We start from the raw sequence: 17,690 nt of genomic DNA, 5'->3' as shown, positions 1-17,690 counted from the left end.
ACACACACACACACACACACACACACACACACACACACATCCTTCTACCTTCTACACATCTATATTATATACCTCCCAAAGACAGATATTAATTCTCAGAGTCTAATTCCATATTTGTGGAGAAAACATTTTCCTAAATGCAACATAATCTGTATAGATTCCTATTCACAACGCAAAAAACACCTTGTATACTTTTGTAGAGCTGTGCTGGAAATCTGTCTATTTATTTTCTAGCTTCCAGAACTTGCCCAGGGCTGCCTCATAATACAAAGAAAAACAACAACGTAAATGGAACTATTAAAGAACCATGTTCTCATTGATTGCCACGTAAAGACCAGACAAAAGTTTAAAAGTTATAGCTCTTCAGCACTTTAGGCCAGCTCACGCTTCTAAGCAGGCATCCCCAAGCTGCTATCTCTGTAGATCTTGAGGGAGGCCATATCATCTTCTATGGGGGTACCCCCTCATTTTGTGGCTCAGAGGGTTTTCTTTTCCATTATATATGTGGTGTCACTCACCTTTGCTTCTCTTCAACTTTAGTACACAAAGTATTTTGTTTCATGTGCACAGTTTCACAAATCATGAAATGAATTCTACATTATTTTTGTAGCTATATTCTGCGTTGCTGTCTATAATTTTAATGCTGTTGCTTTGAAGAATGGTATATAGACAGTATTTTGTTTTTCACTTCCAAAAGGGAGAGTTGACTATTTTCAATTTATTATTATGAAAAGTTAGGAATATATTTTGTAAAAAATTTTTTCTAGTATTTAGGGAGGCTGCTGACTGTAACATGGCTTAACCTTTTTGATGATGAAAGAATTAAGTCGCTGGAGTCATGTCATGATGCATTTGACACCAGCTTTCCTTCATTACCACAGCTGACAGGGTCAGGTCTGGTGTTAAAAGTACGGGACTGCCTTGTGTTTCTGGCCGCCCGATTTGTCCTGTAGACAGATAGTGCTTTAGGGCTCATAAATCCTCAACCACATGCCACCCTGTGACTCGCTGTCCTTTCTTGGAAAATCCCTGGTTATGTTGTACTTTGTCTCTTGGATGTGGGACTTTGGAATTTTAGTCAAGAGCATGTTTACTGGACTCTCAAATTAAGTGCTAGACATACTTGCACAACAAATGTATTGATCTCTCATTCTACTTTACAAAATAGTACATTCTGTATAAGTGTTGTTTACATTGTTTCTAATTGACATCCATATCACATATTCCAAATAGGAAGTGCCAGCCCTAGAAATAACTTAAACTCTAGTCTTACTGTGTGAATTAATTATGACAATATTGTACTTGAGGTCAGTTTTCCCTTGGAAAATCGAGTTCCTAAAAGTGTTGCTGCTTGCTTTGACCTGTAGTGTGTGAGTGCTTTTGATTCTCCTGAACTATTCTGTGCTTCCCAGTCCCTTCTATGGTGTTATAAGTAGTACAGGAGGATCAGTCACACCTTCTGAAAAATTTATGCAAGGAAGGTAGTTGCTTATGGTTTTGATTAATTTCATTTTTACAGTTCCTCTACCCACATGTTGAAAGTCACCCTCTTTCAGAGAACCGTCTGTTACTGATTTCAGAAGAGAAATGTAAGTATATCTTTAGGTGGCCTATAGGGACTTCATGAAGGGGCCATGGTATCCTAGTGAAGTGTGGGACATAACTGAATCTTCTAGATGTCCACTTGCCAGCAGTGGACGCCCACTGACCTTTGTTGTCCATTTCAGATCCGGGACTCCTGTGTGAGGAATTTTCCTTCTTACCCCCATATGTTGTTCCCTCAGTCTTTGCTCAGTTTCCTCATCCTAGGAATGATGGGCTTCTGTGTATGTAGATTTTCAGTGGTATCATATGGTAAAATGTTTGTAGAACAGTCATGCAGGTCATTTTTCTCCTTTTTAGTACATCTTTCTTTAGGATCTTTGTCAGAGTGGATAAGGATATATGGAGAGAGGCTTCGATGGAGAGAGGAAAAGGCTATAGTAGCTAAAAGAATTCCATGACAGTACTTGAGGACACATACTAACTTGGTCAAATTGAGGGGGAGGCAAATACAATTGGGACATAGAAGGCTATGTCCTTCCAAAATGCTTTCAAGTTTTGGGGAAAAAAGAACAAAATTCACTGGTGGATCTTATCTAGTAAACAGTCTTTCACGTTAGAAAGTGAAACGGCTGATTTATAGTTGGAAGGATAGGCCTGAGGGCTTAGGTTTGTGTTCAGTTTCCTTACACACTCATCCAATCGTCTGTCTCACATTTTGTAAGTAGGAATAGCAGAATATAAATGTGGCTTAATCTAAATTGCTTACTGGTAGAAAGGGACCACCCACAAATTGACTTAAAGTGTTTAGAGTTTTGCTACCATGAAACTGCCCCTATAAAAATGTCTCCGCAAATTATCTTGTATAATGAATTTTCTGGTTTGCCTATACAAACAGGTGTCTGGTATTTGAAAACTGAAAGTTAAACCCTGACCTTAGACTCTTATTTTTAAGACTGATGGAATAGGGGAGGCGAACACTTGTTGAGGGAACCTGGAGAATCAGCAGGGTAAAAAGCTTCATGTATTGTTAGTGTTGGTGTTTTTATTTATTTATTTATTTTTAAAGCTTCATATATTGTTGATATTGAAGAGTGAAATAAATGTTGGACTTGAAAAAGACTGTAAAGGGTGGGAGGGTGGAGAAAGGTAGTTGTTTGTTTGTTTTTTTAACTTTCATTGTGAGATTACTGTCTGATTTACAGCAGTTGTTTAATCTGCATTACTTTTATAAAAATTTGTTCACAACTTGTGAAAAAACTACTCATATTTTTCATGAAGGTTAAATTATCTTTCTGCTGTTTTTATTTTTAAGATATTGAACAATTTCATATCCAAGTCACCCAAGAAGATGGAGATAAAGTGGTAAAGACTTGAAATTCTTTTTGCTTGCTTTTCCACTAAGAGCTGTATTTCTAGTGAGGGTAAATTAATGTTATTGATACATAACGTTTTCTTTTTTGACATCTTTCAAATTATAGACATGCTTGTTGTAACATGTAAAGTAACACAAAGATATATGAAAGAGTTATCCCTTTCATCTCTATCCTATCTTCCCATTTCAGTCTCCTGAGGTAGCTAGTGATAATAGCCTTATGTGAGTCTTTCTACACCTTTTACCTTGCTTGTGCAAACATATACAAGGTTAGATGCATATATGTTATTGTTATGTGCCATCGAGTTGATTTTCAACTCATAGCGACCCCATGTGACAGAACAGAAATGTCCATAGGATTTTCTAGGCTGTGATCTTTACAGGAACAAATTGCCAGGTCTTTCTCCTGCAAAACTGCTGGGTAGGTTCGAACCACCAACCTTTCGGTTAGCAGCCTAGAGCGTAACTGTTGTGTTACGAGGGATCCTTAGGTGCACATATATTGAGTTTCAATTGTTTTTACCAAAATGAGATCATAATATATACATTAATCTGTCACTTTTGTGTTTAATTTTTGCTTAATATAGCAGGCGTATCCCTATAAACCTGTTGCCATTGTGTTAATTCCAACTCATAGTGGCTTTATAGGACAGAGTAGAACTGCCCCCATAGGGTTTCCAAGGAGCAGCCGATGGATTCGAACTGCCAACCGTTTGGTTAGCAGCCATGCCTCTTAGGTTACTAAATAAATATATAACTATTTTTTCTAATTGTTTATGCATATACACACACAATAAATGAAATAGTGACATGTTGGCTGGGGTTATATAATACAGTTTTCTTCTCTTTTTTGCTTGTTTTTCACTTCTCCGTTTCCTTTTCACTGCTAGCTTTTGTTTATAACCTGGTACATATCCTTTCATATCTTTTTCCATATTTATATAATCTACTACCTCCACCCATGACACACATAGGGGTTAGTTTGTTATTATTCACTCTTTCCTCATTCCACTTTGTCCACTTACCTGTAAGTCAACTTGAATCACTCCAATTCTTTCTCTTTAGAAGGACATAATAATCCCTCGTGTGGATGTACACAATTTTTCAACCATTTTCTCATATTTGGGCATTTGATTGCCAGTTTTGTAGTGTGTGTTACAAATTGCATCAATAAATGTTTTTATAGCTATAGCTTTACATATTAATATATATATTTCTTTGGGCTGAATCCTCAGGGATGGATTGTTGGGTTGATGAGTATATGTATTTTTAACATGTCAACAGATTTTGCCAGATTGCTTTCCAAAAAATTTTAAACAATTCATAGTTTTACAAGCAAAATATAAGCATACCTTTTCCCTCTACCTTCTTATACCAGTAATAAGTACCGTTGCGTAATGCAATTGCTCTTTAAAACCATATTTCTAATTTGATTGGTGTAAGTTGATGTTTATTACTATTTAGTCTGTATTTCCTTTAATATTAGTGAGTTTGAGCATCTTTTCCTATGTTTATTGGCTGTTTGAATTTGCTTTTCTGAAAATTGCTGAAATATATACTTGTTATTTTTCTGTTGGGTTGTCATTTTCTTGATGTTTTTACTGATGTTAAAAATTGTTTCTGTCAATATTTAAATAATAGCCTTCATTCATCAAAATAGTTTTCACTGAAGATTTTAATTTTGAAGAATATTAAATAGAAAAAATTAAAATGGAAATGGCATTCATTAATTATGTGTCTACTATTGAAAGCCTCAAATCTATAGGCCTGGCTGGGAAATGACCAGGAGAAAGTGTGTGGCTAGAGCCCTGGACCATGACTGGCTAAATGGATGGGAGGGCAGGGGCAGAGCCAGTGGTCAGAAGACAGTGGAGCCACAGAAGAAAGACCAAGGCAGAAACCCAAAGGCAGTGGTGAGAGTTTAGAGGAGAGAGCTAAATAAACAAATTAGGGTTGGTAAGTGGGACTGAGCATAGGCAGAGGCCTGGCTGGTTAGAAGAGGATTTGGGAGCTGAAGGAGCCACTGCAGGGGAAGTGAGGGGAAGTGCACTTGACAGGAGCCCAGAAAGGATTCTGCCAGACCAGACAGTGCAGCCTTAGCATTTTTTTCTCCACGTGCGCGCTTCAGTGAGGTGCTTCTGTCGTTCTTAAAGCCTTAGACAACAGCTTCTCACAGCTGTGAACCAGGCAGTGTGCAATTCCATGTGTGTTAGTTATCTAGTGCTGCTATAATGGAAGTGGGTGGCTTTAACGAACAGAAATTTATTTTATCACAGTTAGGAGGCTGGAAGTCTGAATTCAGAGTGCCAGCTCTAAGGGAAGGCTCTCTCTGTCTGTTCTGGGAGAAAATCCTTGACTCAGCATCTCTAGCATTCTTCCTGGCATTTCTTGGAGATCTCCAGGTTGCATCTATCTTTCCCTATTCGTGCATACCTGCTTCTGCATCTCAGCTGCTCTTTTTATATCTGAAAGTGACTGGCTTAAAACATAGCCTACACTGATATGGTCTCATTAACATAACAAAGAAAACCTTATTCCCAAATGGGATTACATCTACAGTTGTAAGGGTTAGGATTTACAACACATATTTTTGGAGTATACAATTGAATCCATAGTTTCATGTGTTCCTCACAGTATCCCTGTATGAGAGGTGGCATTATTAATTATCCCTATCTTTAGAGAGAAGACAATCAAGACTCACAGAGGTGAGCTAACTCTAGAAAGAGACAAGACTGAGATTTGAACCTGGGTATGCCATACTCCAATGTTCGTGTTCCTCTCAGTATATACCTTTATCTGAAAGGGTTTCCAGATCTACCCCAACCTAACAAATTTCAGAAAAATGGAAACAGGATGGGTTGCCCAAGGTTTAGAGATAGACAGGTACTCTTGGAATTTTTGTTTTCTCCAGCCTCACTTTCTTCCAGCCTAAATGTAATGGACCTGCGGAAGCAAGACAGAGATGTACAACTCTTCATGCCATGAGCCTCCTTTCAGTCCCAAGTTAGCCTCGGAGCAGAAATCCCTGTTATATGGACCAATCTAAAGCTCCCTTTTTCCTCATTTTTCTTCCTCAATCTCTCTTCGTTCTTTACTCATCTATCCCAATATAGATTACTTTTGTTTCATGAACACTTTGAGGAAAATGAATTCCTAACTCCTTCTGTCAAGTTATTTTAGGTCAGCTGACATGCTGAAAGGGCCCTGGCTGGGTACCAGAAGACGGGTATTCCAGGTCTTCGTTGAACTAGCTAGAGCCTAACTTAACCTCTCTGGGCCTTGGTTTTCTCATCTGTAAAGTAAAGGGGTTGAATTGGATGGTTTCAGTCATCTCTTCTGATTCCAAAATTCTATACTTTACATTTGTAATGTCTTCGGCCATTTACCATGCACCTCTTATTTCATTTTTCTTCTTTTTAACAAGCATACCTGGAATAGTATTACATGCTAGAAAAAATACGTCAAGAATACAAAGGTGCTGTAGGAGAGTGCATACTCACTGGGGGAGACTTAAAGCATGCATCAAAATGTAACTGTAATAGAGGCATGCCAAATGGCCATGGGAACACAGACTTGGGGAACCTTGCTGTATGCCTTGGGAGGTGACAGAAGGCTTTGTATGGAAGGAATGCCTAAGTCTGGTCTCGCAGGATGAGTAGTTAAGTAATACTGAGAGATGGGCAATATCATCATACTTATTGTGGAAGACACAAAGCTAAGAAGCATGCCCAAAACCACATGGATAGTTTATGGCACAAGTGGGGTCATTATCCAGTATTTCCCTTTCCAGGCATGAGTTTTTCCTTGGCACCACAGCCTCTATCTATGGTAGTTAAGGCCTCTTGCCTGCAGAGACCTGACTGAGTGGGTTATATCAAGAACAGGAAGCTCTGAATCTCCTATTAACCAAGCTGTTGATCTGTGGTAAATGTGGCTTTGCCTTCAACAACCCCAGCCTGTCTACTAAATTAAGTACAAGAATAAAATAATACATTATATAGTGTTTGGGAAGAGCAAGTAATGAAATGTTGCCATAAAACTTTTCTGGAAAGACTGCCTGTGTGTGTGTGTTTGTGTGTGTGTGTGTTGGGAGGAGAGAGGGACTGGTAAAAATGAGATATTGACGTGTACTTCAAGATTGAAAATGAAAAATAATAATGAATTCCGAATGCGTTCTGTATTTTAAAATAGTTACTTATGTTGTAAAAACTTTTTGTCTCTTTAGGTGATTAAAAATTCTGGCCATCTTCCAAGAGACAGAGTAGCTGAGGATTTTGTTTGGGCTCAGTGGGATATGTTAGAGCAAAGACTATACTACATTGACCTGAAGGTAAAAACTAGTCCTCTGGCTGTCCTTTTGAGAGGAGCAATTTGATTTTTGACATTTCCATGATGGTAATTTATCACTGTATTTTTGTTGGTGGAGGGCAGTCAATGAAGGGTTGTTAAAAATAATGAGAAGATTTTCTTCTCTGTCTCTCTCTCTCTCTTTTTTTACTAGCGTTTTTGTTGATTTTTGGTAGTATGTCATTTATTCTAATTATTTTCTCTTTTAGAATTCAAGGACTATCTTAAAATGCATCCAGTTTAATGCTGATGAGAACTTTACTCTAATGGTAAGTCCAGAGCATGACTGGCCTACAGGAAATTTTATAACACGCTGCCCCTTTTTAAGAGAGTTGTTACTATAAGAGCATTTTAGCATTCTTGATGTTGTGTTAGTCACTTGTATGAGCAAGTAAAATAGTTCTTGCCATCTTAGGGTATCAGCTTTAAAGCAAGTGCAATTAATATGGGGGATTAGAAGGCCACACACAGGAAATCTATCCACTAACTGAGTGCCTGGCATTGAAGAAACAAGAGTGAGATTAGTAGAGGGCAATAGGTGTGGTCTATAATAGATAGCTTTAAGTGCTTACAAGTTATTTGACCCAAAAAGACTTGTGAAGATGGTGGATTTGAGAATAAGGTAAGAAGTCGAAGAGAGAATAAAGTTTAAATAGTAAAAGTCTAGCATCACACCTGAAACAGCTAGTATTTGGAGTGGTAACCTTGTAATGTGGAGTCACTAATACCTTTGTCTATGGTGAATAGTATGTTATTAGTTTTCTTGACAAGGGCTAATATTGAACTAAAAGTTCAGATTGATATCATGCAGTCACAAGAGGGGTTTATATTTATTCCCCCTTTTTTTGTTCACTTACAAAGAGCCCCCTCCTTCTAAAGCCACCTAGTCCTTCCTTACTTAAATGGTCATCTGTGTCTTATAAAAGGCTACCACTTCCAACTGGCCTGTTATACGATGTGTTTCTGATATTCAGATTCAAAGTTTGCCAAGTACTAGCCTTTTAAGAAATAAATACACGTCAGTCTTGTGATTGTATGTAAACTCTGAAATATCCCCTGTGGAGACTTTCTGTGCTGAGGGTAATGGTGGTTCAATGGGCTCTTCATCATTAGGCAAGCACAGCATTGTTAGGCTTGCTCTGGTTTTCAGAACTGTCATCACTTAATTAATATCATTTTGGGGGTTTGTTTTCTCCTGATTTTTGACAGTTTGAAGCATCCTTGGACATATCATTAAAAGACTCAGGATTTAAGTAAGTGACTCATAGAGTGGGACTAATTTTTCTAGATGTTCATGTGGGCGAAATGATTAGATTTATACCTAATTCATGGTGTGCAGATAAAAGGGTGATTTAAAATTCTCTTGGTGTGTGTGTATCTTCTTTATACATTCCTGTTCTTGACAGGGAATATAAACAACTTTGTCAAGTATGAACAGGCTTTTACATGAAAAGTCATTTGTATTAGTTTTTGTTAGCCATTTATTTCTGTATGGCATCTCCATTCATTTCGATCCATGGAACTGCTCTTCTCCCTATGATTAAATAAAAGGATTCAATGAGTCAGAGAGCTACATTTAGAACCAAACACCAGAACTCTTTCCTTGTTGCCATCAAAGAGCATGTTATAGGTCAACCCATTTGTAGCTCAGCTGAGTCTATTACTTTTTTCTGTTTTCCTTTTTATACAGAAGGTGAGGTCCCTCCCTCCCCACCCCACCCCCTAGATTACTTTAGGTGTAGGAAAAGCACAAGGCGCTTTTGAAGAGATAAACACAGGTCATCAGAGCACAGAAGAAGTGAAAGTCTTCCTGAATTAGAGTAATGATAATCCTAAATTGTTACATATTTCACTAGCTTCATTTTATCATATATGAACAATTAGTTGTGCTTCTTTTCAAACATAATATCTGTTATTCTAAATCAGAAAAACATAATTTGAAAATAACATTTTCTTTCTATTGCTAGTGCCATGCCATTTACATACCACGTATTTTCTAAAAGTAATTGTTATTAACTGTTTTATAGAATTCTTAACAGAAAAAAGCAGCCTTTTATCTTCTTAAATTTCTCAGGGATATGTCTCTACTTCTGGGTCTATAGGATAGTGAGTACTCACATCCTTTATTAGGAAACATATTTTTAAGTGTACTCAACAATTTTTTTATCTTTTATGTTCCTAGGCTTGTCAACTTTGGATGTGATTATCTTCAAGATCAAGAGAAATTTTCCAAACACCTGAGTCTGTGTGTTTTTACCAACAAAACAGGTAGAACCAGTGGTTGTCAGTATACTCAACTGTACTTGAGTTCTATACAAATTTTAGTCATTGTTTATCTATATGGATCTTGAAAATGAAATACAGCAGAGCCACATTCTTACATAAGTGATCACGTGGACTTTCATGTGCCTAATTATCTTCTCCACAATAGTTTTGCATATCTGCTATCTTTATAAAAAAGTCACAGTCAGCAGGGTTATTGTTCTAATAGATATTATTTGCATTATTGTTCCAATAAAGGAGATGGGTTTGTAGTTAGTCAATGTACATTTTCTCACCTTCTCCATGTTTTAATAAATGGCATCTAGTGATGAGGGTGCTTTCTGAGTCAGGTTTACTGACATGTTTGGACTCTAAATCCATTTCCTTGGCCACAGGAGCCATGCTATAACCTACTAATCTGACAACCGAAGCTTGACATGAAGTTATTAGTGGACAATATTCTGTCCCTTAATAGTTGTTTAGTATAGACAGGGAAAATGGAGAGGGAGAAAGAATACTTGAAAACAAGAGGAAAGGAATATGATTACATTTAATGAATCTGGTGAAAAAAATACTTATTAACCTTAATAATCATCTAAATAAACCACTCTAATAACAAAATCTCATAGTCATCTTTAACATTCAACTTGAGTGGACATTTACTACTTTAGTACCACTTGGACTTGAGTTGTATTCCTTTAAAACTAAATTATTTGGTATTTACACATACAGCAACATTTATTGAGTACCTACTGTGTGCTAGGTATTAAGGATGCAATGATGAGCAAACCTGTCCTAATTTTTATTCATATAGAGAATACTGTTTAATGTGGATTTTAGACATTAAATAAGCATAGACATAGGTATTTAAATAGAATCATGATGAATATTATGAATGAGGAGTACAGGAAGCCATGAGAGGGAATAATGGAGGTTTAATAGGCAATATTAGTATCTTCAAGAATGTTATGGTTCAACCAGTCCATTCCTGTTTCTCTTTCCCTCCAAGACATTCTATCCCATTCTTAGTCCCACAAATTGCTCCCTTCCCTACCCTTCCTTGTTAATAGTACATCCCCTTTTTTCCTATTCATCAAGGTCCCCTCAATCATGTGGGTCCCTCTATAACTCCATCTTAGGGGGTTCAGGGAAAGAAGTGATATTTTAGCTGAGACTTGAAGGATATACATGAACTAAGACCAGCGTGGCCAAAGTAGAGTAAACAAAGGAGACAGTGTTGTGAGAGAGAGCTGGAGTGGTAGGCAGGGGCCGGGTTATATAGGGCTTTGTAGACCATGGAAGGATTTTAGATTTTATCCTAAGAAGATTGAGAAGTCATTGAAGGATTTTTTTTTCTTCTTATTATGACATTTTATTTATTTTTTGAAAATAATATTTTATTGTGTTTTTGGTAAAGGTTTACACAGCAGTTTAGTTTCCCATTCAATTTTATACACAAATTGTTCAGTGACATTGGTTACATTTTTCACAGTGTGTGAACATTCTCATTATTTCTATTCTGGTTGTTCCATTTCCATTAATCTAGTTTCCCTTTTCCCTTACCTTCTCATCTTCGTTTTGAGTAAACATGGACCATTTGGTCTCATAGAAATGATTTTTTAAAGAAGCACAGTACTCACAGTTGATATTCTTTATTTTGTAAGCCAATCTGTTGTTCAGCTAAAAGGTAACCTCAGGGATTTGTTTTAGTTCAAAGTTTAAAGAGGATCTTGGGGCAATAGTCTTGGGGAGACCTCCAGTCTCAACTGACTGGTCCAGTAAGTCTGGATTTTTTTTTTCAAGAATTTGAGGTTCTGGGCCACGTTCTTCTCCCATTCTATCAGGATCTATCTATTGTGGGCCTGATCAGAATGGTCGGTAGTGGTAGCTGGGAACCATCTAATTATTCTGGTCTCGGGGTAGATGAGCCGTGGTTTGTGTAGTCTGTTAGCCCTGTAGACTAGTTTCTTCTTTGAGTCTTTGATTTTCTTCTTTGTCTTTTGTTCCAGATGAGTAGAGACCAATAGTTGTATCTTAGATGGCCGCTCTCAAGCTTTTCAACCCCAGACACTACTCACTAAACCAGGATGCAGAACATAAGCTTTATGAACTATATGATGCCAATTTACCCAGTTGTCCCACAAGACTATAGTCCTAAGCCTTCAAACCCAGAACACCAATCCCGTGAGGTGTTTGGTTATGCCTAAGAAGTATCCATAACTGTGCCCCTTATGTGTTTTATTATATATATGAGTATATATGTATGCACACACATGTGTGCACCTTTTCCTTACATATCAATGGTCTCGTTATCCAATATTTCCTATTTATGACAATAGTCAAAAATCTGCTATCTGACTATTTTGCGCATTAACAGTTTGCATCTGGCAGTAACGAATGCCAATGTGCGTGGTGAGAGTAATGCTGGCTGTGATGGTTAAGGTTATGTGTCAGCTTGTCTGGGCCATGATTCCCAGAGATTTGGCAGTTACATAATGATATAATTTGACAGTTAGGTAATGATGTAATTTGACAGTTGTATAATGATGTAATCATCCTCCATTTTGTGATCTGATGTGGTCATCCTCCATTTCTGCATAATGCTGATTTCACATAATGACCTGGTCTCTGGAACCTAACCATGTTGGTAAGTGAGTAGGAAATGGAAACCCTGGTAACATAGCGGTTAAGAGCTATGGCTGCTAAACAAGAGGTCGGCAGTTTGAATCCACCAGGTACTCCCTGGAAACCATATAGGGCAGTTCTTCTCTGTCCTGTAGGGTCGCTATGAGTCAGAATTGACTTGAGGGCAACGGGTTTGGTTTGATTTTATATGTTGTTGTTATTAGACGCTGTCAAGTCGATTTCGACTCATAGCGACCCTATATACAACAGAAAAAAATGCTGTGCAGTCCTGCACCATCCTCACAATCATTGCTATGTTTGAGCTGATTGTTGCAGCCACTGTGTCAATCCATCTCGTTGAGGGTCTTCCTCTTTTTTGCCGACCCTCTACTTTGCCAAGCGTGATGTTCTTCTCCAGGTACTGGTCTCTCCTGATAACATGTCCAAAGTACCTGAGATGAAGTCTCACCATCCTCACTTCTAAGGAGAATTCTGGCTGTACTTTTTCCAAGACAGATCTGTTCATTCTTCTGGCAGTCCATTGTATATTTGGTATTTTTCGCCAGCACCATAATTCAAATGCATCAGTTCTTCTTTGGTCTTCCTTATTCATTGGCCAGCTTTCACATGTATATGAGGTGATTGAAAATATCATGGTTTGGGTCAGGTACACCTTAGTTCTCAAGGTGACATCTTTGCTTTTCAATACTTGAAAGAGGTCTTTTGCAGCAGATTTGCCCAATGCAGTGCGTTGTTTGATTTCTTGACTGCTGCTTCCACAGGCGTTGATTTTGGATTCAAGTAAAGTGAAATCCTTTACAACTTCAGTATTTTCTCTGTTTATCATAATGTTGCTTATTAGTCCAGTTGTCAGAATTTTTGTTTTCTTTATGTTGAAGTGTAATCCATACTGAAGGCTGTAGTCTTTGATCTTCATCAGTAAGTGCTTCAAATCTTCTTCACTTTCAGCAAGCAAGGTTGTGCCATCTGCATATCGCAGGTTGTTAATGAGTCTTCTTCCAGTCCTGATGCCGTGTTCTTCTTCATATATCCCAGCTTCTTGGATTATTTGCTCAGCATACAGTTTGAATACGTATGGTGAAAGGATACAACCGTAACTCACACCTTTTCTGATTTTAAACCACGCAGTATGCCCTTGTTCTGTTCAAATGACTACCTCTTGGTTTATGTACAGGTTCTGCATTAGCACAGTTAAGTGTTCTGGAATTCCCATTCTTCGCAATGTTATCCATAATTTGTATGATCCACACAATCGAATGCTTTTGCATAGTCAGTAAAACACAGGTAAACATCTTTCTGGTACCTATACATATATATACCTACATAAATCCATATATACCCACACATATATTTTTTGGTTGTGTTCGCTGTTGTTTCAGTATTATATATGCCATAGCAATTACCAATGGGTTCTTTTTTCTTGTGTACTTTTTAGTGATATTATTTACCTTCATCATGCTGTATACACTTCATCCTCATTCGGTGTTACCTTTCCCATCACCAAAAATAACAAGTATCTTACTATCTAGAGAGTAAAACTTCCTCTCCCCCTCCCCATCCCTGGTAACCGCCAATGAACATGAGTTTCTGTATATTTACTTGTTCATGTCATTTCATAAAAGTCATTTTGCTCAACATAATGGCCTCCAGGTTCATCTACGTTATGTTTTAGGAACTCATTTTTCTTTTATCGCTGGGTTTCAAAAGGAGAGAGTTGTAAACTGTCAGTAGAAAACGACAAGTGAAGTCCACTGGGTCTAGCAGCATGGAGGTTACTGTAAGCCCAGTGTGTTGGGTGATTGAGGTGAATTCTTGATTATGCTGGGTTAAGTGGAATATGGGCATTAAAGAAGTTGTAGCAGCATGTGTAGACATAAGGCAGCAACTGCAAGAAGATGTGGGACTTAGGAAACATTATTTTTTGAAAATTATAGAGACTCTAATATGCCTGAATGTTTATAGGACATATTTAGTGGAGAGGGAAAAGTTGACACCACACAGCAGAGAGGACTAACTGGTAGAGTGAATGTGCTTAGAATGCGGGATAGAATAGAATCCTGAGCTGGTGTGGAAGGACCAGGGAGCTCATTTATGGTTCTTCACTTTCAATCTATGGGATGTAAATAATCATTTTAGGTTTAATTCTATGAGGCTTTTATTTCTTTTCATGTTATTTGCACAGGAATTTCTCATGAACCTGAACAGCTATAAGTTTAAATGAGTTACCTGTGACATATCTTATTTGATAAAATGTTTGTTAGGTTTATCTGACATGAGATGTGAATAAGTCTGTTTTTTCTTTCTTAGCAATGTCTGAGAGCACAGAAAATGAACTCTCTTCTTCACAATCAACTTGAAATAGAAAAACAAACAAAAAATCCCAGCCTATTTCAAATGAGATGCTTCCAGATTTAAGCAGGAACAAGTCAAAGAAACAACCTTTTGGTTTTTGACTAGTAAATTGTCCGTTCATGTTTCCTGAAGCAGTTTTCAAAATGAGTTTTTTACCCTTGTGGTTTCTAAAAAATGAAAACTACTCCAGTGAAGTAGGATTAGGGAAGTAAGGGACCAAAGAGTCTATGACTCCCTGAATAGTAGCTTAATTCTCCACTGACATGGAAACCAGAAAATGTATGTTACAAAGTTCATGAAAGAAATGTCGATGGTCTCAGAGCCTTATACAAGCTCGGCTTATTTCAGCTATTTACATTTATGAAGATGATGCAATCATAATTGACATTTAATTGTCACATCTTAGCCGTTGGGAGCTACCTCGGCCTTTTAGCGTTACTTCCGACATTCTTGAAAGCATCTTTGTCCTGAATTTTCCCTGACCTAAGAAATGAAATCAGCTCTCTTCCAAGGAATTAGAGGTTAAAATCTGGGTAGTAGGAGTGCTCATGAGAGTTGATGGTGTGCAAGATGCTTTGCAGGTGTCAGGCCACTTATGCATTATTTTAGATCCTGAGATCACATAAATATTTCTAATAAATCTTTTATAATATGAGGGTGAATTAATCAGTGAGACTTTCTAAGACAGTGAAAGGAAAGAAAATATTCTCATTCCTTCCGTGTTTCGTAGCTAACCCCCTAGCTGCACATGGAGCATTCTTCTATGTTCTATGTCTGTAGCTATAATTCTTTCTGGGGCACCACCTACTGGGAGGGATGAGTGATGAAAAGTCTGAATTTTCCTTTCTGTTCCTACAATTACAAGGATTGCTCTTCACAAATTTGCAGAATTAACCCTGTGTTTTAGCATTTTAGAGGGGCTTTCGATAATTGTTCCAATGAGATAATTTCCCTTGGAAAACTTGGTCCATAATAACCTTCATTGTCTAAATGGTTTCCTGAAGGCTAGCCAACTTTGAGATGTTTTCTTCATCATTGATGAATATTTATTAAACATCTCGGATACACCATTAAGAGGATGTTTTGCTTTTTCAAACTGTGACTTCTCCCTACTTGTAAATAGCAACAAAATTATCCTGGAATAAAACTAATAATCACTACCCTTTATAGCTGTATATAACTTCTTTGTCAGAATGTTATATACATTCATTGACATATTTCGTTTAACTTTCACATAAGGACCTTATGAGGTAGTTCTGTTATTTTTCATACTTATAGATGAGGAAACTGAGGCTTAGAGTGTTTAATTAACTTGGCCAAGGTAATACATTGGTTGTTGTTTTTAGGTTGGTGGTTGTTGTCAGTTGCCATCAAATCAGTTCTGACTCATGGCAACCTTATGTCAAACAAAATGAAATATTTCCTGGCCCTGTGCCATCTTCATGATTGTTGGTATGTTTGAGTTATTGTTGTGGCTATTGTGTCAGTCCATCTCATTGAGAGTTTCCCTTGTTTTCACTGACCCTCTACTTTACCAATCATGATGCCCTTTACTAGCGATGGTCTTTCTTGATGACATGTCTAAAGTAAGTGAGCCCTTCATCTTTCCTTCTAAGGAGCATTCTGGCTGTATTTCTTCTAAGACTGATTTGTTTGTTCTTCTGGCAGTCCACAGTAAATTTGGTATTCATCACCAACACCACAACTCGAATGCAGTTACACTTAGTAAGCCAAAAAACCAAGCTTCAAATCTGGATCTGATTCTAGAAGGTGGTTCTTAATCTTAGCTGCACATTAGAATCACTTAGGGAGTTTTAAAAAATACTAACGCCTGATTCTCACTTTCAAAGATTCTGATTTAGTTGATCTGGGGTGGGGCCTGGGCACCTGTGTTTCCAGGTGAGTTTAATGTACTTTCAGGATTGAGTACTTTAGAGCTGTAGTGTCCAGTACAGTAGCCACTACCACAAGTGGCTACTTAAATTTTAATAGAAATTAAGTAAAATAAAAATTAGTGGCTCAGCCACAGTAGCCACTTTTCAAGTGCTCAGTAGCCACATGCGGCTAGTGGCTACCATATTGGACAGTTGACCCCTATACCCTGTACCCCTGTGATCTTGCAGCGGTGGGTAGGCTGGTTTTTCCCAGGTTTGTTTGAGACAGGGGTTGTTTTTTTTTAATTTTGTATTGTTATTTTTATTATTTTTAATTTAAACCCAGTGACTCACACAGTTGTTGTCTCTTCCCACCCCCAGGGGCCCAATTAGTAGCAAATTAGTGTACCAATCAATATTTTTGTTGTTGTTTTAGCCCTTCCTTACTTTTCTGGCACTGCAAGATGCTCTAGACTCATGTTGTATATTTCCTGCCTCAGTTCTAGAATCAGCCATTTCTCCATGGAACCCTGGAAAATGGGATTAGAAACCAAGATCTGAGTGATAGGTGTGCTCATTGTTGTTGGAGTGTTGGGAGTTTTAGGCCCTGTCAGCTGACACAGGAAAGAAATATATATGTATATATTAACCCGTGTATATACACTTATCTATAAAATATTTCTGGATGTTATCATTTTAACTAACCTGTTGCCATTGAATCGATTCTGACACATAGCAACCCTATAGGACAGAGTAGAACTCCTCCACAGGGTTTCCAAGGACCGGCTGGTGGATTTGAACTGCCGAGCTTTTGGTTAGCAGCCATAGCTCGCCGTAGCTCTTAACCACTGCGCCACCATTGTAACGATATAAAGCTAAACCTGAGTTCTGACTGATGCCTCTAACTCTAGCGTATTACCAGGTACATCATTGTAGCCTCCTCCCCTTGTATATCAATTATTAATTCTTTTATTATTAGACTTAGTGGTTTGTGCATTTTATGAATTCATTTAGTGTTGTTAGATCACTCTTACAATGTTGGGGTAAATATTACATAGATGTAGAAATCAGAATTCATACAACATAAAAGAACTAGATAAGCCAATAGTTTTTAGCTGGCAATATGTTTATTGGAAAGTAGTCCAAGTGGTACATGGGGGCTTTTGTAACACCTATAAGGATTATTTATTTTTTTTATGATTTAGTAGTGGCATTACTTTTATTCTCAGTGTCTCACCTGTAAATTTTATTTTATTTATTTATTTATTTATGTTTTCTTTTTTTTTATATTT

General features: G+C 37.5%; 1 protein-coding gene across 5 annotated transcripts in view; it reads left to right on the top strand.

Moving 5' to 3' along the window:
- The window catches only part of GSAP (gamma-secretase activating protein), an 88,647-nt gene that overhangs the window by 26,079 nt on the left and 44,878 nt on the right, over positions 1–17,690 (top strand). For all 5 annotated transcript variants that reach the window (XM_004390062.2, XM_023725031.1, XM_023725034.1 and 2 more), the window contains exons 7-12: positions 1,520–1,589; positions 2,858–2,907; positions 7,143–7,247; positions 7,474–7,533; positions 8,474–8,517; positions 9,447–9,532. In XM_004390062.2, the coding sequence (XP_004390119.1) occupies positions 1,520–1,589; positions 2,858–2,907; positions 7,143–7,247; positions 7,474–7,533; positions 8,474–8,517; positions 9,447–9,532 (415 nt within the window). The remainder of the gene's footprint in view (positions 1–1,519; positions 1,590–2,857; positions 2,908–7,142; positions 7,248–7,473; positions 7,534–8,473; positions 8,518–9,446; positions 9,533–17,690) is intronic.

This window comes from Trichechus manatus, unplaced genomic scaffold (genome assembly GCF_000243295.1).
Source record: "Trichechus manatus latirostris isolate Lorelei unplaced genomic scaffold, TriManLat1.0 scaffold00280, whole genome shotgun sequence".
Classification (NCBI taxonomy): Eukaryota; Metazoa; Chordata; class Mammalia; order Sirenia; family Trichechidae; genus Trichechus; species Trichechus manatus.
Note: the sequence above shows the minus strand (reverse complement) of the source record. Positions and strands in the feature narration are given on the sequence as shown.